Source organism: Phaethon aethereus (genome assembly GCF_964289735.1).
Source record: "Phaethon aethereus genome assembly, chromosome: 1".
In the NCBI taxonomy this organism is placed as follows: Eukaryota; Metazoa; Chordata; class Aves; order Phaethontiformes; family Phaethontidae; genus Phaethon; species Phaethon aethereus.
Genome location: NC_138575.1, coordinates 77489842 through 77514197, shown reverse-complemented (window position 1 = coordinate 77514197; position 24356 = coordinate 77489842). Strand labels below are relative to the sequence as shown.

At 39.3% G+C, this 24356-nt stretch overlaps 1 protein-coding gene across 1 annotated transcript in view; it reads left to right on the top strand.

The window, feature by feature from the left end:
- The window catches only part of SCUBE1 (signal peptide, CUB domain and EGF like domain containing 1), a gene marked incomplete at both ends in the record, with an annotated part of 212072 nt that overhangs the window by 144187 nt on the left and 43529 nt on the right, over positions 1 to 24356 (top strand). Inside the window, one exon of the mRNA XM_082012017.1 lies at positions 16460 to 16582. Within this exon, the coding sequence (XP_081868143.1) occupies positions 16460 to 16582 (123 nt within the window). The remainder of the gene's footprint in view (positions 1 to 16459; positions 16583 to 24356) is intronic.

Genomic DNA, 24356 nt, shown 5'->3' with positions numbered 1-24356 from the left:
GCTGAGTACCCTTTTCATGTATGCAGCTGTAATCTCCCTCAGTGAGAAGATTCATCAGTTTAGCATTTTAATGATATTAAATACAACTTATATAGCTGATAAAGGAAGAGACTCATTTGCAAAAAACTTGTGGGGTTCAAGAGAGGTGAAGTCAGACTAGATTAGACTTAGCACAGATTTCTGAAGGTTCTTTAAATCCAGCTGCCAAACTGGATCAAACAATAAAGAGCTTGTCTGCCCAAGGGCAGCCCAAAGGCAGAAGGATGGGAGACAAGCTGACCAAGGGAGCATTCTTCTTCCAGGACTTAGAGTAGAGAAGGACTAGGAATGATTGCAAAAGACGTCTGAGAGAGACGGGGCTTTCTTAGTGGATTCTCAAAGAAGTGAATTAAAGCAAGAGGAAGGGCCACAGGCTTCTGGCATGGTGTAAAATGTAGGACCATGTGTCTGATATGTCCCATGTCTGCCTCAGGGATTTAACAGAGAAACTGTGCCCCCCAGGCCCTCTTGTGCCCCAGAATAATGCAGCTTCCCAGCAGTGTACACATAGACATAGAGGAACTGTGCAGGGTGCAGCACTTGCTGAACTCCTAGAGACAAATGCCAGAGTGAATATAATTTTTAAGCAGGAGGAGAGAAGCATAACTGATTTTTAAGGGTTATGGAGCAAAAGCCACATCTCAAATATGGCTTTTCCATAAACATCTCTAAAGTACCACCTAACTTTGCAATGCCACAGAGATGTCTTGTAATAGCATGATGTATATTATTTTGTTTAGCTAACTTTCTATTTTGCATCATTTTCATCGGTAAGCTTGACAGTGGGATTTTGAGGAGGTAGATACTCAGCTGGGCTAGAACGTCAGTGGTTTTAGTTTCAGTATGAGGTTACATTGGTAATCTGCCACCAGCTGTGGCTAAATACAGCAGCATTAATTCATGTGCACGAATGGATCTTTGCCAAGCCTAGGTGATCTCACGGGCATGTATTTAGGAGACAGAAAGGTCCCTGCACATCTCCACCTGGAGATGGGGCATTTTAGTTACAGTGCAACACTAAGTCCTTCTTAGCCCTCTGGGCATATTGTTTAACTAGAGCAGTGTTACGCTGGGGTTATGTGGCTGGATGCTGTTTAGGCAAACATTTCTTCTTCCTGCTGTCTCATTGTCATGGTTACCCAGCAATGTGGTGTGCTCTCTGCTTCCTCGAAACAGGCCCCCATCCTTTTGCATTCAGATGCAGGAAAGAAATGTGGCACTTACATGCTTAAATACTTAACTCTGCTGCAGTGGAAGCATCAGAAATGCCTTAGTGTTGAATGGTTTGTCCAGTAACTCAACTCTGTAATCTTCCTTATCATTAAGCAATCTAGAAAATAAGAGCAGGAGCATAGAGACTAATGAACAATTCGGTCAAAGAACGGAATCAAAGTTTATTGAAATAAAAGGGAGTTTTTGCATTGGCTTTTTTAGGTTGGCATAGTAATTGCTCTTTTTTATCTTTCTTAATTGCAGCCTATTACAGCAGGAAAATGCATTTTAAATTGTTTCACAAAAAAGTGAAACCCTGAAAGTGAATTAAATTTTGAAAATGGAATTGTTTCTGTGAGGAAAGATTTTATTACGGAATGAGTTTCAATGAAGCAAAATATGACATGTTTTGTTAAATATGAACTGAAAGGTTTCATTAAATTAAATGTTTAAAATTAATGCTTGACATCAGTTTGGTACAGGAATCTGACTCAGATGTTGAAGGCTTTCTTCTCTTTTCATTCAGAACACACTAACACTAAGTGAAGAGCTCACAATGAACAGATTAGCTGGCCAATTTGGCTTCATTTCCTGGCTACAGAATATCTGTGAACAGTTATGATTTCCTCCATCATTCCATTAGTCGAAATTACTTAAAATTTGTTTTAGTTTTTTTCTCTTAATTGGATTAAATTGACTAAAGCTTTCAGAATTGCATCTTGTCACTCCTGATCAATTCATATGAGACTGAAAATGTTTCCTCTTTTTTTAGAAAGGAACACCCGAAGGAGTTGCCAGTTATTTTTATTTATTAGTAGTAAGATGCAGTTGTTAATCTGGTACATCAACTATTAGCTTGCTTGAGTTATGATACTAACTTTGTTTGACTGTGATTGATTGGATACGTTTCAGAGTGGTATTTTTTTTCACTGATTGCCTAAATGGGGAAGTTTTTGCAGTAGGAGTAATTACCTATGATGAACTCAGGTTTTGTTTTCTTAGTATCCCCGATCAACTTGACATTTTTTTTACATGCCAGTAAAAGTTTGACAGTAAAATATATCACTGTGCAAGATAACTTCTGTAAAATGTATGCATCGGTCAAGTTTATACCAAGGCAGATAGAACTTCAGCGGCACATACAAGCACATTTTTCACATCATCTAAGTGTCTCAATGCCTTTAGAGTCAAGTCTATAGGTTTGTATCAGGTCTTCTGAACTATGATTTGTCTCACCTAAGAGCCAAATGCAAGACAGACACAAATGAATTCATGTGAATTAACTTCTTTTATTTTTTGGTTTGGGCACTGTTCTAGTATTCTTCCTTAGCTATAAAGAGACCTCCTTGAAAGTAGTCACCCAAATACAAAGTTTTCCTCAGTTAGATTGCCATAGAAAATCCTTAGGTTTCTCTTTAAGTGATACTATCATTTTACCAAAGTTATACATGACTTTTTCATAAATGCATAAGAAGCATTAGAGAAGATATCAGTAGCATAGCATGCTGAAAGGTAACCTAAGTTCCCCACTGAAGTGTGTAACTTCAATTTGAAGGTGCATAGCCGCAGAATTCTGATATTTAGCTTCTGCAAAACTTCGAGGAACGTATTGCATTAGAATCACTAAGATATTATGCTATAAATGTGGAATTATGTTCCCTGTTGAATTCATTCACATACACCAGCATTATAAATTAAAAGGAATTTAAATTATCTGCTCAAGAGTTTAAACTTCTAGAGGTTGCTTATAGAAGCAAATCTGTTCATAGCTGCCTGACTACTCCTTGACACCCACAGTCTACTTTCTGTGCATCTCCCATTAGCAGCATCCTTTAGTGTGGTATCTGTGATACTCCACACAGTGAAAGGAATATTGGTGCCAGTTCTATGTTACATAGCATTAGTGTCAATAAGTATTGTATAGGCACTCAGGACAGGTCCTGGGACATACAAAAAGAGCTTTTTCCAGATCATCTTTCTCTAGCAACATGAAGATTTTTTTGAACATGTGTGGAGAGGTCAGTTTAGCTTCCTCCACTTTAGACACATGTCATTTTTGAGGAACATAATCATTATGAGCCATTAGACATAATAAGCCATTAGCATTTTCCAGTGTTCCCTCAAAAAAAAGGGAAAAAACATACATGCAAATGGTATCAAAGAATAAACTCGAATGAAGTAAGTTGCTGGCAGTCATCACCTCCACTGCAGTCAGAGTGCTGTGGCACCAGCAAATGTCAACATAAATGTCAGTCACAAGATTACAAGCAGCAGTGGGTTATTTGAAGAGGACGTCTGGCAAAGCCAGAAAGAGCAGAGACCTGCTTGTCTTATTCTTTTCTTCTGATTACACTTCCCTTGACAATTGCAGCACCTGAAATGGCCATTTTACTTCTGTGTCATAGCTTTAAGATAACTTATGTAGTTAGTAGAGTGGTTGTACCCTTAATACTGGTTTATACCATTGCTGCTTGATGTCAGAGTAATTTGGTCTACGGCACATTAAATTTTGTTAACATTCTGCTGATACAGCGCCTTAATTCATAATTTGGTTTGGAAAGTAGCATATGGAAAATGGTCCCTTAGCCTTACTCTCAGTCAAAGGACCAGTGATGACTAGTGAGAGCAGCTTTTCATTTATGCTAATAAGTAACTTCTCTTTGCTTGCTGCACATAAATAAAGCTATCTGGGTTGGATTGTTCTGGGATATCCCAGAACAATAGTATGGATGTTGCTTAAAGTCTGTCAAAAGTAACAAAGGGAAAGACAGTAGGTTTTAATTTACAATTTTGGTATCTCCACTGGAAAAAAATGTAAAACTTTGCAAATGGAAACAGATTGAGATACACTAAGTGCTTAGACCCTCTATGAAGAAGCTGACCCAAGCAGATAGATAAAATATTTTAACCATGATTCTTGGGAATGGCAAGTGATACAAGGTTTTTAGGTGATTGGCGAGATACACTTCAGGCCTTTTAGGGGAAACTTTCTCAGACATTTCAGAAAATTGAATCCTTGTGGGATTTCAAGTCAGGAACCTCAGAAAAAAGGCATTGAAAATTACTATTTCATTTTTAAAATAGAGGTTGTCATCCTCAGGCCTTTGTATAGACTGCACCTTCTGTGACTCTTCCTTTGATCCCCAAGGCCCATATTGCTCCTGCCTTGGATACCAAACTAGAATGTCTGTCCTCTCTTCTATGCATCAGCTCTCAGAGCACATCAACTTTGATTTTGAGCCTTGTGCCCTTTACCTCTCTCAGGAATCCCACAGTGTCCCATTTTTTAGAATATGGTCAGAAGAATAGGTGACCCCAAGGAAAAATAAGCACATCAGCTTTGGTAATTCCTGATGGGATTAGAGGTCTTACATCATATGGCTAAGCTACCTTCTGTTTGCACAAGCTTAGAGATATGTGCATTGGGAAATAACATGGAACAGCTGGCACCCTCTGAACTCATATCCTATGGCAATAACATGCTTATGAGCACATGCAAATAGTCTAATCCCAGCCTATAGGGTACCCACTTTGTTTGCCTTGAAAATATCTCTGAACTGGGTTACCCATTCCACTTCCCTTCAGAGTCTGACCAGTGAGGACTACAGTGACTCTTCTTGATCTCAACAATAGAAACATAAGAAAAAATGGGTGTTAATACAGTGGTGCAAAGAGGCCTGTGTTCTCCACTCGCATGTGAAAGTCGATGCAGCACAAAATTCCAGTCCCTCTCTGGTTTCCTTCTACCTTATGTGTCACTCCTTCAGAAAAAAGTCCTACTCCAGAGGAATCGGACTTCCTTGATTTTTATCAACAGCAGGCAGTAGCCTGCTTGTCAAAGCCAGCTCGCAAGCTGTCTGGAGTCAAGGGGTAGAATTTTAGATGTTAGTTATTAAAGTATATGTTGTCTTTTAACAACCCTTAAGTGTTTACTGAAGTGGTTTATTTTGAGCCATACTTTCTCCCTGATGGCTTTCTCCCTGCTTCTCATCAACATAAACCAAGACTAAACTTCCCAATAGTCAAATTAAGATCTAGTTTTCATAATTCATTATACAGCAACTCTACTTCCATTGGACCCCTTACATGACTCTGCTTTCAAGCTACAACAACTTACCAGTGTTTGTAGTTAGAAATAAGTGCAAGTTCAAACATAAACACCATTTGAGTTTGCTTCTCCGTACATTTAAGCAAAGAGCTATCAGAAAATAGAAGAGGCTCGGATATGATCACAAGCCACTACAGCGATGAATCAAAATGAAAAATACCTTTGCCCTCTCCATTCTGAACACAAGGCAAATATAAATCTTGTGGCTGACATCAATCTTCTATCCTAAAAATAAGAAAAAAAATGAATACAAAAACCTCTTATATGTTTGCATGCATAAATTCTATGACATAAGAATGGAGAATTGACAGAGGAATGTCGTAGTCTTGCACGAGAAGTCAGCACCTAAATTAATTCATGAACATGAGACTGATGTGATGGTAATGAAAATGTGGGTCCTCCTGTAACTACACTAGTCCTTTTAGGACTATATTCATTTTCTATATACTTGTGATGCACAGATTAAATGTACAATTAAATTTTCAATTAAAATAGCTGAATTTTCTTTAAAACGCCTTCTGACAAACAAGTTTTGACCATTTTCCAGTGCTTCTGCATACTTAAAGCATCATGAGATCACATGCCATTTTTAAGAAGCAAGCAGGTATCTTCTTGGTAAATGCAGATCTGTGTGAAACTCAAACAGCTCAAGTGATTTATGGAAACCAACAGATTTCCTGGGTAAATGTTGCATCACCAGCAAATGATCTCCCTGTCTCTTCCCCTTCCTAACACTCTTCTTCTGTCAAAACCCACATGATTAAGAAATTAGAGGCATTTGTGCCAAAGAGGTGACCAAAGGCAGCCAGTGGGTGATTTAGGACAATGAAACAATAGATGCAGCTGCCTAACCAAAGAAAAAAGGAATGAAAACAACATTAAGTGAGAGGAAAATGAGGACTTTTGTCATGAAAACAGTGGTTGCATTCAGTGTTTGAGTACTGGCAAGAGTTTCTGAGAGCGCACATTTTGTAACCTCTTTGAGAAAGCACCAAGAAGATTGTATAGTTCAACACAGTAAACGCTTCTATAGGGAATTCCTTGGCATATGCATAAAGCATATGCATGGACTATGCTGCAGAGATAACAGGTAGACTTATAGTTGGTGAAAGAAGAAGATGCAATGGAATTTTTCTAAATTTGATTGATAAGAGTGACAAATGGAAGACTAAAGCCAAAAGGGAATATTAAAAAAATAGAAGCAGTTTTGAGGTGATTTTTGATTTGGTAGGACTTAAGCAAGATGCAAGATCATCTGTGTCCAAAAAAACCAAACTCATGAAGATCAGGATTGAGAGAGGGAAAACGGAGTAACTAACGGAAGAGGAATGGTCAAGTTCAGTTTATCAAAAGAGCTGCTTGTTTTTAGAAGAGATGCATAAGACTGGGAAGTTAGACCGGAGCACAAGCTCTCAGGTAGCTACAAAAACATTTTCAAAATAGCTACCTAAATGTGGATTAAAGAAGCAAACATTAAGGCCTGTTGGCAATAGCCTTATTGCTGAGGCCACAGTCATTTTAAGTGATTACATCGGTGTTATCCAGTCTCAAGACAAAGAATAAATAAGATCAACCCAATGTGAGGAAAAGGGTAACGACATCTGGCAGGCAGCTGCAGCTGCTTAGTAGAAAACTGTGTCATGTCCAGTGAGGGGGCCATAGTCATCTGGCCCAGCACTGCTGCCCTGGAAACAACTGTTTCAAGGCTTGATAAGACTGGGAGGTGACTCAGAATTAGGATTCTAATTTTTTCCCCACTTTTTTAAAGAAAAGAGGAAGTTAACTTTTTGCAGAGGCAAATCTGGCATGTCATAAGATGACAGAGCATCTGACTGAGGAGCAGAGGGAGGCACAGAGAGAGGATAAGGGTCAGCAGAGTTGGTGGTAAAATCATACATGATGGAGGAGCTGTTGGAGAGACAGAAAGATGCTGGTCACCAGCAGAAAATGTGTGGCATTCGGGGGAGGAAAAGATAGAGAGCTCTTGGTAGTAGGTGACTGCAAGTGGTCAGAAGCCTAGCAAGGCGGTCAGAAAAATGCACAATTGGACACTGACTGATGGGTATGTATGTCGACAGGGCATCAGAGCAGTGAATTTAGATATAGAGGCATAATTTGATCCAGACTTTCTAGGAGAGAAGTGAAGTTCCAGGCCACAGTGAGGAAAAATGAAATTAAATGCAAATTTTAGACACCAGCACAGGTGAAATTTGTCAGAAAGAAGAAAATGGAATGGAAGACAAAAAAAAAAAAAGAAGAGAGGGTGGAGAGCAGAATCCAAGAAACAAAATTGTGGATAACATCTGCCTTCTAGTTGCTGCTGCAAATTTATCTAATCCAGAATGGGTGTGAAACTTTCACTGTCCCTTCCCTGTTTTGGGGGCAATTGCCTTTTTTTTTTAGCTTAAAGACATACAATTCATTTTTCTGCTGTAGACTTTTTAATGACAGACAAATATAATATATCAGATTATCTTCCATTAAAAAATTGCAGACTTGGGTCAGCTGCCATGTAACTCATTCAGTTTCATTCCCTCCCAAGGGTTTCATCTATCCCCACAAAATAAATTCATGTGTACTAAGTTAGGGTTTTTTCATGACTAGGCAATATCCCGGTTCCCTGGAAACTTGCAGTTGTTATTTGTCTTTGTGAACCTCCCCTTTGAAAATGCCAAATCCTTTAAATTAATGCTTGGGAGGGTCATATTTTGCATTTCAGTTGTTGAAAAGACCTTGCATTTATTCAACAATATAAAGCTCCCTGAGGATCAGCAACCACAGTTTATTATGTAAAAGTGTGCTGTGCTTTCTGTAATTTAGGGGTTGACTACTCACATAATCATAGCTACCAACATTCAAAACTTACTGTATTTTTTTCATTCTTTTATTATTGCTTTTTTCATCATAAAATACAGCTCATTTTTCATACGGCTAGATCCTGCTCTCAGTGAAGTATTTGTCTTCCCTGGTACAGAACTGATCCCTGGTTGGTTGAAGTAATGTCCTCAAAAAGTTTTGGAGGGTTAATTTTTGGTCACCAGCCAATTTTCTTGGATTCACTATCAGCTACACGGCATTTGAATTATCATGGGCTAATTGCATTCATCTGTCCTTTTCAGCAGGGGTAGCTTTATCCTAGGAAAGCTAGCATAGTTTCAATTTTAGATTTTAGAGCATTAGTATCTTCAACTGTCCTTAATACCAAGTTTATTTTTAAATCGTATTTAATTAAATCAAACACAATTTTTAGAAGCAAACTGAGATTCTTGGAAACAAGCACACTTTCCTGAGCAGATAGCAATTCCAAGGGGGAAAATGAAGACGACTATGAGTAAAGGTAAATTGAGTTAATATGCTAAGTCTAGGGTTTCTTGTTTCTTGGTCCAATAGTGCACAGCTTGCTCACTTGCCCCTGTGCTCTTCATTGGGATTACATGGGAAAAATTGAATACTGTAAGAGCAAGGCCTTGTTTTTTAGTGAGACCTAGTACAGAGAAGATGCCCAGGGATGTCAGCTCCCCAGTTTTGCCTGATTTATACCTTAAGAGACAGTGAACTAACTCCTTTACTGTTGTCATTGTGTGTAACCTTCAGCAACTTCTGTCTCAGCTCCTCCTGCATAAAATGCAGAAATATTAATATTAAAATATTAAATATAGTGACTGTGTGAATAATTAAGGTAGATAAGTAGTCAGACCAATGTATTTGCACAATTATCTACCACCGTTCTAACCACAGCCTCCAGGTCTGCATATACTTAAGACGGTCGTTGTTACCATCTGAGTTTCCCAGAGTCTGAGTAATGTACTTTCCACATGCTTTGTAAAACAGAGAGATGTTATTTGTTGTCCTCAAATACAGACGGGAGTCTCAACTGCACACTTATTTCTCCCTCTCCAGTGTTTTATAAAAAGCATTTTGATGGATAAAATATTACAGTAAGACAAAACTAACTTTATTTTCTGCGTTTCCTATGGCTTTTTTGGGGCTGGGGCGTGGTAGTTTTTACATTTAGCTCAGCCTAGACAGTAAAAGACTCTATCAGTCTATTTCTTTATGTCTCCAATCCACCTCCCTTTCTGGTGTCACAGCCTAAGACAGCTTGCACTGTTCAGGTTTGTAGCATTGCACTGACATGTTTCTAAGTTTAAAAAAGAACTCAGTGATCAGCAAAAAATTTAAATGAAAATCCTTTCTTTTCACATTAGATTTAGTAAATCCCTTCCCTTTCACAAATGAGAAATCAGGGCCTAAACTATTCTGACAGCATTTCTACATTTTTTGCTTTCTAAGCTTTTTGTGTTTTATAAATCTAATTAACTGTAATAAGAAAATAATAGGACATAATGTTTGTTTTACAAGGTGATTGATCTCTTGGCAGCCTGGCAGACTCTTTTATTGATTGGTTGGTGGATAACGTCACAGTGGATATGTCCTGGAGGAGAATAGCTGACACCTAAATCCATATGTGACAGATTACCATCTGTGTTGGAAGACAGGTTTCGTCGTGAAATTGCAAAGATAACAGGTGAAAATGGAGAAAGTGACATGAGGGAAATGTGTTGAAACCTGCCTCAACCTTTCCATGCTCCAAGAGCATTTACACAAAGCTCTCTATTTTGTGGGCAGGATAAGGGAGATTAAATTTTAATTACACTCATTCCTGTCTGCCCAGTCTAGTTTTAATTCTGTTAATTAGGAAAATGCCTTGCCCCACAACCTAGCCATAAACCTAATTAAACAGAGAAACTTCATTTGCTACTTAGTGGAACTTCAGTTCAGTAATTATTATCATACATTACAGTTAATTAGCACTGTGGGAGAGAAAATGAGGATGTCGCTGAAGTGCAAAACTCAAATTAGAGGTGCTGTAATATATGCCTTATTTCATTTTGTAGCTATCTGATGCAGGGACGTCACACACTACCCTACCTGCCTCAGTTTCATATTTGTTAAAGGAGAATTAATTAAGCTTATCTCTCCTGCAGAAGTGTCGTCTAGGTTTAATGTAATGAAGCTGATAAGCTGCTGGCCTTTGAAATCATCAAGTAGAAGACACTGCATAAATAGAATTATTCCTCCCTGAAATACGCAAAGCATGTTAGAGGCAACGAACTATGCAGTCACGGGTAGAGTGGTGGAACAGCAGATGTACTTCCTAAAGATGGCCATACAGTTCTGCACATATTCACAAAATCTTCCAGGGCAAAACGTTACCAGCATGGAACATGCTGCTGTATCAAACTATTCAGAAGCCCAGACCACAAATTAAAAACAACTGCAATTTGACTAAAAAATTTGACAGTAAATCACTTTGATTCATAATGTTTTGTTCAATTATAATAATCCATTTTAAAGCATTGTTCCTGAAAATATCAAGTGATGATTCCCAATACTTAAAACTCCCTGTAAACTACCAGATAACAGCTGGCTCAGTGTTTTCTGGAGGGAACAGCAGAACCTAAGTTCTACTTTGATTTAGATTTTCTCACAGTGGCATTGAATCCAATGAGTCTGAGGATATGAAATTATCTTTTTACCTTAATATGATATCCCTGGCATGCATTATTTAAGATGCTACAGAAAATGCTATTTAGAGCATTGCAAGTGTAGCCTGATAGGTTATGCTTATGTTAATCCTGAGTTACTCAACATATTTCACGTTTTATTGCAAAGTGGCAGGCAAATATTAAAATAACTGCAATCTGAGCATTGGTGGCTCTGGTAATATTTGTAACGTAGAGCAACACGTAGAACAACATGTGTTTTGTGCAAGCCTGTGCTGATTGACACACTGTCTAAGCAAAGTAGCCTGTTGGGTTGTGCACTGGGCTTGGATTCAAGTGTGGATGAGTTAGTTTGTTTTTCTGTGCATCTATTTTGCCACCTCTGACATGGGGTTAAAAAGTTTTGTGGCTGCTTTATAAAGTACTTTGTGGTCTGCATGCGTCAGGGAACTAATACATGTGTCAACAAGGCAACACAGGTTACAAGGTTTAGGGGAGGGTGGTGATTTGTAGAAGCATGAGAAAAAAGAAGGAAAGAAAAGCAAAGGAAAATTATGAAAGCAGGGAATAAGAAGAACCAGCAGACTAGCCCACTTTGCAGAAAATACATCTATATTGATGTCCACTGTATGCTGGTAATAGCATTATTAATCCTAACAGGCCATCATTAATAAAAGCAAGAAGGATATGAAGTTTCCATAATTGTTTTAGGTTGATCTGGGAGTATGTTATTTTCCTGGAGCTAGGTAGCATTTTGAAACTGCAAAGGATTAGACAGACACAATCAGTTCAAATATTTGTCCAGCCATTGAAAGGAGAAACCTCACTTCCGCCTGTGCTGGGGCTTTGGAAATCTCCATATCCATCATTGTTCAACAGCTAAGTGAAGATTGCACATTGATTACCCTTTCAGTTGCCTCTAAGCAGCTTATGTGAAATGCTAAGTGGCCTAAAATCCCTACTTTCTAATTTGTTCTCTGATCTGTATGCAGCAAGCCAAATCTTTGTGAGTTTATATGCATATATGCACACATGCATGCACACGCACACCCTGATCAAAACCAGGTCCTTCCAAATATGAATTTTACAGAGCAGAGCTTAAAAAGGTACAAGTGGAACAGGAACAGTCATTCTTATTAATCTTCACAAGGACATGAAAAGAAAAATAACGGACTGCCTGTTTCCTCTAGTCAAATTGTGGCTATGCAACTTACCACAAAGCATCTGAGTTTCTCTTCCTTTATTTAAAGCTGAGAAGTTTTAGCTAAAGCTGATTCCACTTCCTCCCTCGTATTTTGAGATCCTCAGAAAACTTAGGATAGTCACTTCTTTCAGAAGTACTTTATTTATTCCTCCTTCATTCTTCTAAAATTATAGCGCCTTCCATTCTTCTGAAATTAGCTTTTGAGTATCAAAAAAAAAAAATGGAGAGCTTTGCAAAATAACTACCAAGAAAGGGCATTTTAAGAGAGGACTTGGATCTATGTGCCAAAACTGTGACTTATTAGCAAATGCCACAAGGCTCTAGGGTCACATAAGCAGATCCAGAGAGTAGTTGTGCTTAACTTCACCACAGTGTCTGCCTTGATGCCAGGCCTTTGCTTATGGGATTTGCTGCAAGCCTGGACTTACATTTAACAATGCACATAGAGATGACAGTGAGTCACAGAAGCTGGAGTGGAACTTCTCCACTATTTATGAAGAGCATGATGACCTGGGGTTTCTTTCTGGGTTCAGACAGGCCCACAGATTTTGTCATGGTGTTTCCAAGAGCCATCTCCAGACTAGCATTTACAATTTGCATTTTTTCCCCAAGTATTACAACTTTAAAGAAGGTTTTAGCTACCTTTGTGCAAATCATTTGTTTGTTTTTAATTGCCTGGGGAGAGGGGAGCAAACCATTTTCAGGGCAAATGGGAGGCTTGAGTGCTTTGTTGCCCATTATGCCATACCTTCACCTGACATTTTTTACTAGTAAATTTTAATGCTTTTGTGGTTTTTCATTGGTCTGAATTTTCCATTTCTGCATGTGTACCATTTGTGCTGGGCACATCAGTTGGTATTTGTAGCAGATCAGCAACTTGTATGAGCAAGGTATCATTTAACAATATTGACTTACTGCATTAAGAGAAATCCTTTGGGATTTCATTGCTAATGCACTGAAAGCCCGTCAGACCTCCTAGTCTGAAATGACCGGCACGTTGTCTGGACACTGATCATCAGGGCATTTTACATACAACCCCCCATGGAGAAATACAGTTCTTTATATACTTTTGCATTCCTGGGGATACAGGGGAGCAGAGCACTATGGAAAGTTTGAGCTATTCTTCTGCAACCTGAGTCATCAGTCGAAAAGGAGCCACATGAGAACTATGTTTGAAGACACCACATTTATGACTCCTCTACAGAGAGTCCAAATAATAGTATGGGGAGATTCGACTAAGTAATTTCAAAGCTGGTAGAGATACCATAGTGGGTATCTACTGTGTTTTCTTTCCCTACATGGTAGGCAGACATGCATACTCTCTGTGAAGTTCACAACGGGCACTTGACAAAGTTGGGTACCAGTCAGTCTAAAGATAAATGGGGCCTTGCCTTCTCACACAGTGGAATCGTTTATTTTCACATAGTTCGTAACATGAATTATTTATAGCTATGGAAAGAAAAATAGTGGGGATATAGACTTGGTGCAATTTCTATGAACCAGTTAGACATGATACGGTTGGATACTGCTCTCTTTCAAGTGAAATGCAGCAATGCACTGCTCTCCATAGAGTGAAATAATTTTTACATGCCTTGTCAGTCTCAATATGGCCATGGAAAGAAATACAGTGAAAACAGAGACATTGGTGCTGTTTGTATTATTTAGAATGTTTTTGCAGCTAGCAGTTTTGACCTCTATTCTGTTTTGATGGTCCTGGTTTCAAAAGGCCATGTCATGTTTTCCAGCTAGAAGAACTGAATAAATACTTTCTTTTCCTGTGGACTCTCCCAGGTTTTAGCCAGATCCTGGTTCAGGATTATTCCAAAGAATTGCTAGTGTAAAACTGATACGCTGCATTGTTAGTGGAATTACAGTGATTAACAGCTTCAAATCTACCTCTGAGGCCAGGAGGGTTTAATTTTTGTCCCTTATGGTCTTCAGAGACCCTGAAAAGAAAGTTAGTGAGACTGGAATTTGGAATTTAATGTGTGAAATCCAGGGGCCATCGTTTAAAACATCAATCCTTATTTCAGAATGGTGTTTGACAGGCTGCAAGTAATTTCTGCTTCAAGCGGTCTCAGGCAGCAGAGTAGCCCAAAGGTCATGTTGTTCTTATCATGGGTAAAAGAGACCTTCTTCATGATGGATGACTGCTCTGTGTGCTTATGATGCTTAATATATTAGTGATTTCAATTCACAATTCCATTTGTCCAACAGTTTTGTCAGGGCAAGCTAAACTACGGTTAGGTGCACCTGTGCTGTGAAAAAGGATGGAGTTGTTGTGGTAAATCCATCATAAGACCTGCAACGCAGTCCCAGTTGCACATACTGGAGCTGGGAGGAATCACTTCTACAAATGGAAATGCCAGCCTGCAGGAACCGGGCCAACAATTCTTGTGTTTTCACTGCTGATCTTGACCTGTGCTGGTGATCACAGCTGAAACCAAATGGATTGCTGCCTCCAGTGTCATGGCATTTGTAGAGCAACCCTTAGTGTGTCCTTCACCAGATTTATCAGGTTGGGAGCCTAAGGTTACCTGTTCTTGGCTAGCCTAATCACCAAAACTGGAGGACCACAGACAACAAACACAACTCCTGGTTTCAGATCACTTTGAGAACTTTGTTACCCGAGACACAAAGATTTCAGCTGGCTTTGTGGAAAGCACTCAGTGTGTAATACCACCACAGCTGCTACCTACCATTTTACCCTCATGCTTTTAATAGAACTGAACGCAAAAGCCACTCCTCTGCAGAACCAGACACAAAAGTAATAAGCAGTAGTATTAGTTCAGAGGGTCTCAGAGCAAATTTGCTTTCTCTTTGCCACAAACGCAACTCATAAGCAAACCTTTATAACAATATACATTGTTCTTGCTTATTTGAGTAGTACATCCTCCTGAGAATATTTCTGTCAATGTCAGTGCAGCAAAGTGCTGTTTAGAAAAGAGGGCTGAATTTGCGTCTCAGCTGTTAGAACTTCTAGATTTACCTCCTCACTCCTTGTGCTGCTGTTTATATTTTACATGCAGAAATGTGGTAAAAGCCTTACTACTCTCCCATGTCGGTAATCATATGTTTTCAAAAATGAATGAGTGACATCCACTAAAAGTCATACTAAATTAAAATAATTTTTAAATGCACACTTCATTCACCAGCATCATGCTGTCTTTGATAGATTTCCATCTCTACATATTAGCTCTTTTGGCACCTAGATTTGCATTTCGCAAGATTTGCTTTTTAAATGGCCAGCTGTTACCTCAAAGTTTCAAAGCTCTTATAGCAAGAGACTTTTCAACAGGAAACATAACTTTCCACTCAGTTTTCTGAAAGATCTGGTTTTCACTTCCAGAAGTGGGCAGCCAAAGCTCTATGACATATTACTTCTTCACTGCATGCATCCCTAAAAAGAGCTATTTTTTTTCACTGTTGGTCTCATGAAAAAAAAAATAATTCTTTTCTTTTTCAAATAAACATGGATCCATGGTTTTATAAATGGGGGAGGATGGAATGATGCCCTTTATTTCAAATGAGGTTCTGTGACCTATTATATACTTATTGCACAAGCTTCTATGGGATGAAAAAAGGACTGGTCATTCCAGTTCTTCAACATCTTTGGGAGAAGTTATAAGGTGGAGGAAGTAGAATCACCAATCTGAAGTTCAGAAAAGAGGTCTTACCAAGTTCATCAATGCACTTCATAATGATTATTTAAAAGTAAGAGACATTGATCCTCTCCTTCATACATATATATATATAGCTTTCAAATAAAGGCAATAGGCGCTCTGCCTTCAGAACGACTGAAAAAGCAACATTTCTTATGTTGCTCTTCTATCACACCAAATCAAAAAAGTTTGACACATGAAAATGGGTATTCAGTGACACTGTGTTCATAAGGGACAAGCTAGTGTGTAACACTCGTTCTGAACAAATGTATCCCTACATTTGTTTATGTAGGGACAATGGAGGTATTTTTTCAGAATTCAAATATGGTTTACTTTGTTGTTATTTCAGCTTTTCATGTGTTCTTGGGTTTTGATAAGTTCCTCTGTAAGGTAAGGGATTCACATCTTACACAGGCTGAAGTCTTCTGTCAGGCAGACCACTACATCTACAAAGAAGCCTCCCTGAATGTTCTTAACATCAAAGTGCCTCAGCTTGGGTCATCTGTCAGTTCCAGTTCTGAGAGAAATACCTCTGTCTCCAGAACAACTCGGCCCATAGCTCTTTTGTAAGCCTTGCCAGAAAGGTTTGGGAGGGGATACATCTGACCAACCTGATTCCTAACAGGGACAGTAGCCGCCTTGGAGATCTGAGTAAACTCCTATACTTCTGCCCTGACCTACTGAATTGCTGTCGTGAACTAAATTTTTGCCTGTTCATTCTTTGCAGACATTGATGAGTGCTTGGTAAACAATGGTGGCTGCGACCATTTCTGCCGCAACACGGTTGGCAGCTTTGAGTGCAGCTGCCAGAAAGGCTATAAACTGCTCACAGATGAACGGACTTGCCAAGGTAATAGTTCATTTATTCTGCTCTTTGTATAACAAGGATGATATTTTCAGTGGATTTTTTGTGTGTGTGTGTAATTAAGTCATTTGTACTACAGGTTTAATTGTACTGTCATAGGAAGTAAAGTTAGAGAAAGACCTACCAGATTTCCATTTTCTGAGGTAAATGGAGGGGTTAGAAGATTTTTTTAAATGTCTTGTTTCAGTGTTTTTAGTAGTAGGAATGCCAGTGTCCTGCTGAAGTAGGAAAATCCATGTGGTGTAGGGGAATAGGCTCAGGCAAAGAGCCTTATGTTCAAATCCTCTAATTTGCTATGATCTTCATGGGACAGAGGGTTATCTTATTTACACCAGAGTCATTTGGAGTAACTTACTGGAATAGAGCATTTGCAATATTTAAACTGACAAAAAAGTCTAATTTGTGAGCTCACCTTTGCTTGACAGAATTTGTTTATGGAGGGATAATGGAGGTGTTATGGAGGAGAATTGAAATGAAGTGTGTTTTATATTGTTTGCTGTGCATGTCATGTTTTTTATCTAAGTCATATGATGTTATATGTTCTATGACTAATTAAGTGCATAACCTTTTTCAACTTAAGTACTAACCATGTACTTTCGGAGAAATAACATTTCAAGCATTAAGGCTCTGTAACTTTACCATTTAAAAGCCTCCTCGAAAAGGCTAGAAAGATGAGCATGCATCAGTAGAGAGAGAAGGGGAAGGAGGACATATTCAATTAAAATTTTGTGAAGGAATTGCCTTTTTATTAATACATAATTATTTGCATGGGTTTTGAACACGTAAAAATTATGAAGTCCAAAACAACATCAGTATTTTAGAGCTTCTTTGTTCATCAGCAAAAGAGAAACCAAGGTCTGAAGAAACATATGTCATTCAAAAAGTTTTCCATTGCATCTCATTGGTACTTCCATCATCTCAGAAGCCTACTCCATGCTGCCTGTGTGATTAGACACAAAGGAGTCAGTGCAAGTTTGGTTTCAAGCTGGGATGGGATGGGAAGAGCTGAGAGTGGCACAGTAAGTGCCACATGACAAGGCAGAAATAACATTGTAGGATCATGTCAGACAACGGTAAGTTGTCAGGTTTTGACGTACCTGCTAAAAATAGGGACAAAATGTTAAAAAGAAATGTTCTCTTCATGATGTATTTAGAGATAGGAATACTTTCCGGTTCATGAATTTCACGTGTTGTGACATGCTCTCACTGTGATATCAGTCAGAGGTTTCACCACTGAAGTCATTGTAATTACACCAGTGAAAAACTCAAAAGAAAAGTCAAGCCCTGCATTCTTGTTAGGCAAGAGCTGGTGCAAAATTTATTTGTTCATTATGCAAAGTCTCAGTAATAGGCTTTGAAAGCTACCTATAAATAATCAGATTTCTATCATGATAATGAAAAACTAGAAGCAGCTCTGTAAGTGTTCAACTGAGTTCTGTTTCGTCGTGTGCCTGGGCTACTGAATGAGTGAATTGCCGGTAACAGTACATACCGTGCAAGGAGTGAAGCAGTAGCTGATCTCCTCTCCCTTGTGTGATCAGACACAGAAATACAAACATGATCTGTCCATCTTACTTTTTCAGTGAGCAAGGGCAGGCACTCTGTCTGCCTTTTACGTGGTACTTTCATACATTCATCAACTGTAGCTTATCTGTTGCTGTAACAGATTAGTGCAAGCCCTGAGAATTGTTGGGCTGGAGAAGTTCCTCCAGTCCTAGAGACGCTGCTTCTTCATATCGTGAAATGGGGAGGACAAAGTTATTTCCTGTTTGAATCTGAGGTATTTGGGCCCCAGATACTGATTACAGCAAACATGGTATGATGCCTGCTTTGTGGAGGGAGCACTGTGATAATTTAGTTCCTGTCTGGTGCATAAAGTGATAACTGATGACTCGTGCAGTCAGTAGGCTTGCTAATAAAGACAGAAGGTAAGTGAATATAGATCAAGAAATCACTGATGTATGAATCACCTGTACTTTGCTTCTTTCTCTGCAAAAAGAATATAGTTAGTGGAAGTGGTTATAGTTATTAATGTCAGGTCTGACAGAAAAATGTGGTTTGGGGTTAGTGACTCTGCTGGAATATAAATCATCCACGTTTTTTTTTTTTGTAACAGCCAGTCAACACTGACCATAGAACATTACTGGGAGATTCAGGGAAATTTATTTTGGGCATATTAGCCTTTCCAATGCGTGAAATAGAAAAATCTAATTTGTATTTATGAAAGATGCCGTTGTTCATGTTACATTTGTTGTTTTGATTCATAATAGAGTTTCTATGACTTACAATCTTGCTGTCAACATTGCCTTTCTCCTCTGGTTTTCATTTGTAAAACAAAGATTTCTTTCAGTTACGAATCAACGTGTTTACCAAATACTCATTTAGGACCTCAGAGGTCTACATTGTTTGGAGCTAAATCCTATTTAGTTCAGGTGGCCTCCCTAGTGTATAGGGAGTTTATCTCCAAATCAGTTCATCACTGACATCAAGGAACAGATTCTGCTAACCTTAGGCAAAATGCCCATGGAAACATCTGGTAAGCTTGCCCTTTTACAACCTGCAGAATCCCTGGATAAGTCTGTGACTGTATCTGAATCACGGGAAAGAACCGGGGAAGAAGAACAAAGCCAGGGAGATACAGTTCATGCTAGCAACATTTTTCAAACTGTTGAAAAATACAAGTAAGCCGTTGCTGCATAACTTTCTTCATATGATCATTAACTTCAGCATAAGGCAATTTTACATGTTTTAGTAAAAAAGTTCCTTCATATTCTCTGTGAAATTCTGAGGTTGTCTCATCTCACCTCATTTCCTTGATATTCTTTCATTGTAGACATCAGAGGTGGCTTTAAGATGGCAGGGAAATTGTATCAGTGTCTCAGACTTTGTTCTGGTTGTTTGCAGAGCTCCTACCCCATCGTACCAAGTGCCTTATACACATTCATCCTCTCTGTCAAGAGGAAAATATTTAACTCAGTTTTTCATGCAGGAATAGTGAAGCCAAATACAGCAGCTTGCTTAAGATCACACGTATGAATGCCTGGACAGTCTGGAGAATAAACCTCCAGTTTTTGTGAATCTGCCCTCTGCAAATCAGTCCATTACAAGAATTTTTTTTTCTCCTGTGCTCATGCTCATGCCCTGATATGAAAATTCATCAGTTTTCAGGAACTCTGAAGCCTGGCTGCTCATTTGGTGCCACTAGCTAGCCACCCTGCACGTAGCCTGCTTGTGTAAGCAACCCTTTCGTTTGTAAAGGGCATTAAAATGTTCTGCATTTCTCTGTTTACAGCTAAACCATTTTTAGCCCTGGCTGCAAAGAAAGCCATTGTCAATCACAGATTACTTCTGCTAGGGAGTGGTTCTCACGCTGTAGCTCCTTGTTAGACAAGGAGAATGTAGGGGGTTTCCCTTCCTTTCCTTCCCCTGCATTCCAGCCATTTAAAAGGAAACTTATTTGTAACCCAGAAGGTGAAGAATCCACACTGCCCTGCCAGTGATATTGTGGAGACTGATACTACTTTCCCAGAGTTTCTCTTCATGCAAACTTAAAAATAGATTTTTTTTCCTCCTTTAACGGTGAAATCACCGTATGACAATACCAAACCCATCTATTGTGTATTATTTTAACAGATCCCTTAAGTCTAAGGTATTGTAAATTCTTTGATACAGGAAGAAATGGTTGGATCTGTTTGTATAAAACTAGCAAAAGAGGCCTGCATCTCCTTTGAGCATGAAATACAAATAATATAGCTATATTTATAGCAAGGAGAGCTTGTGTTTTTTACCTTCGTAGTAATTAACAGCAGGACAACTCAGATTAGTTTTAGAAACACATCAGCAACAAAACAGCAAGCAAAACTGTTTAAAGCTGCAATGAATGTGTGTAAGCGCAGACATAATTACCTTAATCCTCAGCCAATATGAGTATTAAAGCCACTTAACTTAATTGCTTATTCAGTTTCTGTTTGTTGTGCAGTGATCTCGAAAAAAATTCAACAATAAACACTCTCTCTGCTCCACTCAAGTTCAAGCTTCATTAAGCTCCCAGAAACATGTGTGAAATTCTATCGTAAATTATTTTCTCTTCCTGCTACAGAAATTGCTTTTTGCAAAGCAGGACAAGGAGACACAGCACACACGTTTGTCATAACTCTCTCCAGGGAGTGGTAGAGTTGGAAAGATGAGTTACATTCAGAAAAAAAGTGCTTTTAGTGGGAACATCCAGTGATCAACATGTAATACTTCAGCCTGTTAAATCTACACTCTCACCCTCTACCCCTCTTCATCTCTGTCCAAAACAGAGCCAAATCTTCCTATGCTGAGAAATTGAAACTTTTGCAGAGGGCAGTTAGATTCAAGGCTTTTGCATCATTCTAGTCCACTCACAGCTTCCAAAGAGGGCTTAAGTGGGACTTGAAGATTGCTAGATCCCACAGACGTGATGTTCAGCCATAATGCGGTTTGCCCAAATAGCCTTTTCACCAACCATTTGAATTGATACAGCCACTGTAAAAAAAGATGATTGTCCACCAGGCGAAAGTACCTCTGAGTCACGTGGAATACCTGCATGGGCTGTCTGGCATTTTCAGGGCTTCTTTAAGGCCATGTGTTCACATACAGTAGGTGACAGTATTTTGTATTTGCTTTGATTATTGCCTGTTTGACTGTTGGTTATTCTTTACTACCTTCCTACAAGATTTTAAACAAATGTGATCGACACTTTTGTAACTAGGCGCTGAAATACAGGGCCTTAAACGCTGCTGTTAGTAGTACTGGTGTCTGTCCAAAGGAAATTCAGTGATGCAGGTTTATACAACAGGGAATCCCAAACAGAATTTGCCCCCCTAGCTTCATGATATATTGAATTTTCCCTTTAGTGATTTTCTGAGGGCACATTTTGCTAGAGGTTTGGGGTTTTTTAACACTACAAAGCTATCCAACAGAAGTCCAAGTCTAGCTCATTTGAGGTGTTTTTTTCTCTCATTACAAGAGAAAGACATGAGCATATCCACTATCACATTTGTGTATTCGGACTTTTCTTTCTCTCTTTTAAAACAAATATGTTTCATATATGCCCCACTGTATCCTCTCTTCCTCTCTCCTCAGCTTCATTTCCAGACAAGTGTTCCTCAAAAACTTGGTGCTCATGGAGTGGAGCAACTGGAAGTAATGGCTAGAGCCAAGGATACTGTGAGCAGATATTGAGGCAGTTTTCGTAGTAACTCTGCCAGCATATTGCAATGCTGACCTGCAAAACACCTCAAACCTTGTCCAGCTCTGTTTTTTTGTTTCTCAGGTTGTCTCTGAGCAGACCTGATGAGTGTAGCAAGTTTCGCGATACCTCCCAACTCTTGCCGTCAGCAACTGCTTTTTACTTATGATCTGAAATAAGATTTGAAACCAGCCTCAGGCTTTCCATGTTAACCTACTGCACCACAGAACCGTAATCCATGCAATCCTAAAATAATACCGTTAAATGAGAGACTGACTTTTCTTTACTGCCAAATAGGTCTTCATTCCAGAGAATTTGATGTGATGAGACCTAGCTGACCCTATGATCGATCTGTTGGTAGAGGGATGCTTTAGAGGGCTCTCAATGCATAATTGTCAAGCGAAGCCTTCTTTCATTCCAGAATGAAAGAAAGAAAAATAGCACCTTGAAAAATACAGTAACTGTCTATGATCCAAGGACCCTATAGGCCTGGTCTTGAAAAACTGCCATATTAACTGGATATGTAATCCCCTCTCATAACATCCACCTTTTCACTTATTTTTACAAAATATGCACTATTAGCCTTCCAAGGGCAAGATTCAAATCTCCCAGCATGGTATCTCCATTTTGAAAATGGGTATGAAATGAGGGATTAATCATACAGGGGAAGACAGATAGAAAGTGTTTGTGGGAATTATTTTTGGCCTAAAGAAGCCCACAAAGATTAGCTACAAAGATCTCACTATACTCTTCTGTATGGAACCATTGACGATAAATATGGCTGTACAGGACCAGTTTAATCCCAAATAAATCAGTGCATCCACACCAGCAGCACTGAATCACCAGGCTTCTTTGACATAGAGTGACCAAATTAAAAAATAAAAAAGGGGCGAAAGAGCTTTACACCCTTGGGTTACATGACAGTGACCTGTCACCCACATTTGATCATGTAACCCAGTAAGCAACTGGCCTCATCCCAGTCACAAAACCTGGTGAAGGTGTCAGGATGCAGATACCCCCCGGCATTGATTTATATACACAGGACACAGTCACCCATCTTAAATTACTTAACTAAATGCATCAATAGAGGTCAGGGCTGGAGCATCTGTCCCTCTCTATCTTTCATTGCATTGTGAAAATGGAGGACAGGCAGAATCCCATGTCCTGTGTCCCAGGTTTAAAATCGTGAGAAAATTCCTTGGAATACCAGGACAGAGGAATTTTACATCATGACTCTCCCAGCCAAGCCAAGCTATCTTTTTATTTTACTGCTACTCCCCCAACTCTTCTTGCTCTGAGTTATAGCTGAGTATACCTTAGTGCCGTCCCAGAGGCAGTGAGCTCCGAGAAATGTTAAATGGGTACAGCTGCACCATACAGCAGTAAAGAGACTGATTAAACCCTTCAGCTAAGCCGTATCAGTGCTAGAACTAATATTTTGTGTTAAGTTAGTTTGAAGGACAACGGATGAGGCCCAGACTCCTCAGATTCAATGCGTCAACATTATGGTTTGGCCAACTTTCCAGTGAAAAATACTGGAAAGTTTTGCTGTTGGTCCACCTCTTCTCTTTAATTTTCTCCCCATTAAATAACTAAAAGGAACAAATGTTCAATAAAAGCAACATTATTTAGCCTTCCCTTTCTTTCTGGGGTAGCTGTAACACATAGCTTCACAGCCAGGTGAGACGGTATAAAGAGGACACCAGCAGAAATTTTACTGCTTGGTGTGGGGTTTTTTCTTAATATTTAAAATATGTTTTTGCCTGAACCCACACAAACCTCTCACTGAGCTTGTTACCCTCATGGTCAGGACTGAAGTGTAGCGGGTGCTGCATAATGAAGCCATTAGGGTGCTGCTGCCGGCGTCCCTGCCAGTGAGGTAGCAGCCGGGATCCCAGAGAACATTTGCTGTCTAGAATGAGGAGCAAGCAGGTTTGCAAGTCCCCTCACTGACTTTTGCCTGAGTTTGCACGTATATTTGCTGTAAATTTGAGGTCTTCAGCAGTCAAAGAAAATATCCAGGGCTTCGTTTTGCTGTCACTTATGTCAGGAAGAAGGCTACTGTAGTCAGCAGAGTTACAGTGCTATCACACTGAGGGAACCTGCTGGTCCTTATTATCTCACACCACTTGAGCACGGTGAGCCAGTGCCAGTGCAGGGTGACTAATGAGAGGGAGAGGGATGAAGGGACTCAAGCCATTCCTCTATCAACTCATTTGTGTGATACAAATCACAAAGGGAGAGTCATTTTGCCTTGATGCACTCCCCATCAGATAGGAATGCTGTAAGGTATAAAATACACTGACTTGATATAGGCTGATTTTCAGCCAATCCAACTGAGTCTGGCCCAGTATGTTTAATTGTGTGGACATTTGGTATATAAACAGCAGTGCTAGTTCAGCTGCTAGTAGCTCAATAACCAGTGAGAATCAGTGGTGCTCTGGAGGAGATATTGGAAGCTGCTTGTGGAAATCGAGCTCACAGAAAGAAAATTCAAGATGATTTCCCTGTTACTGATGATGTTCATTCCCTATGCAGATTTTC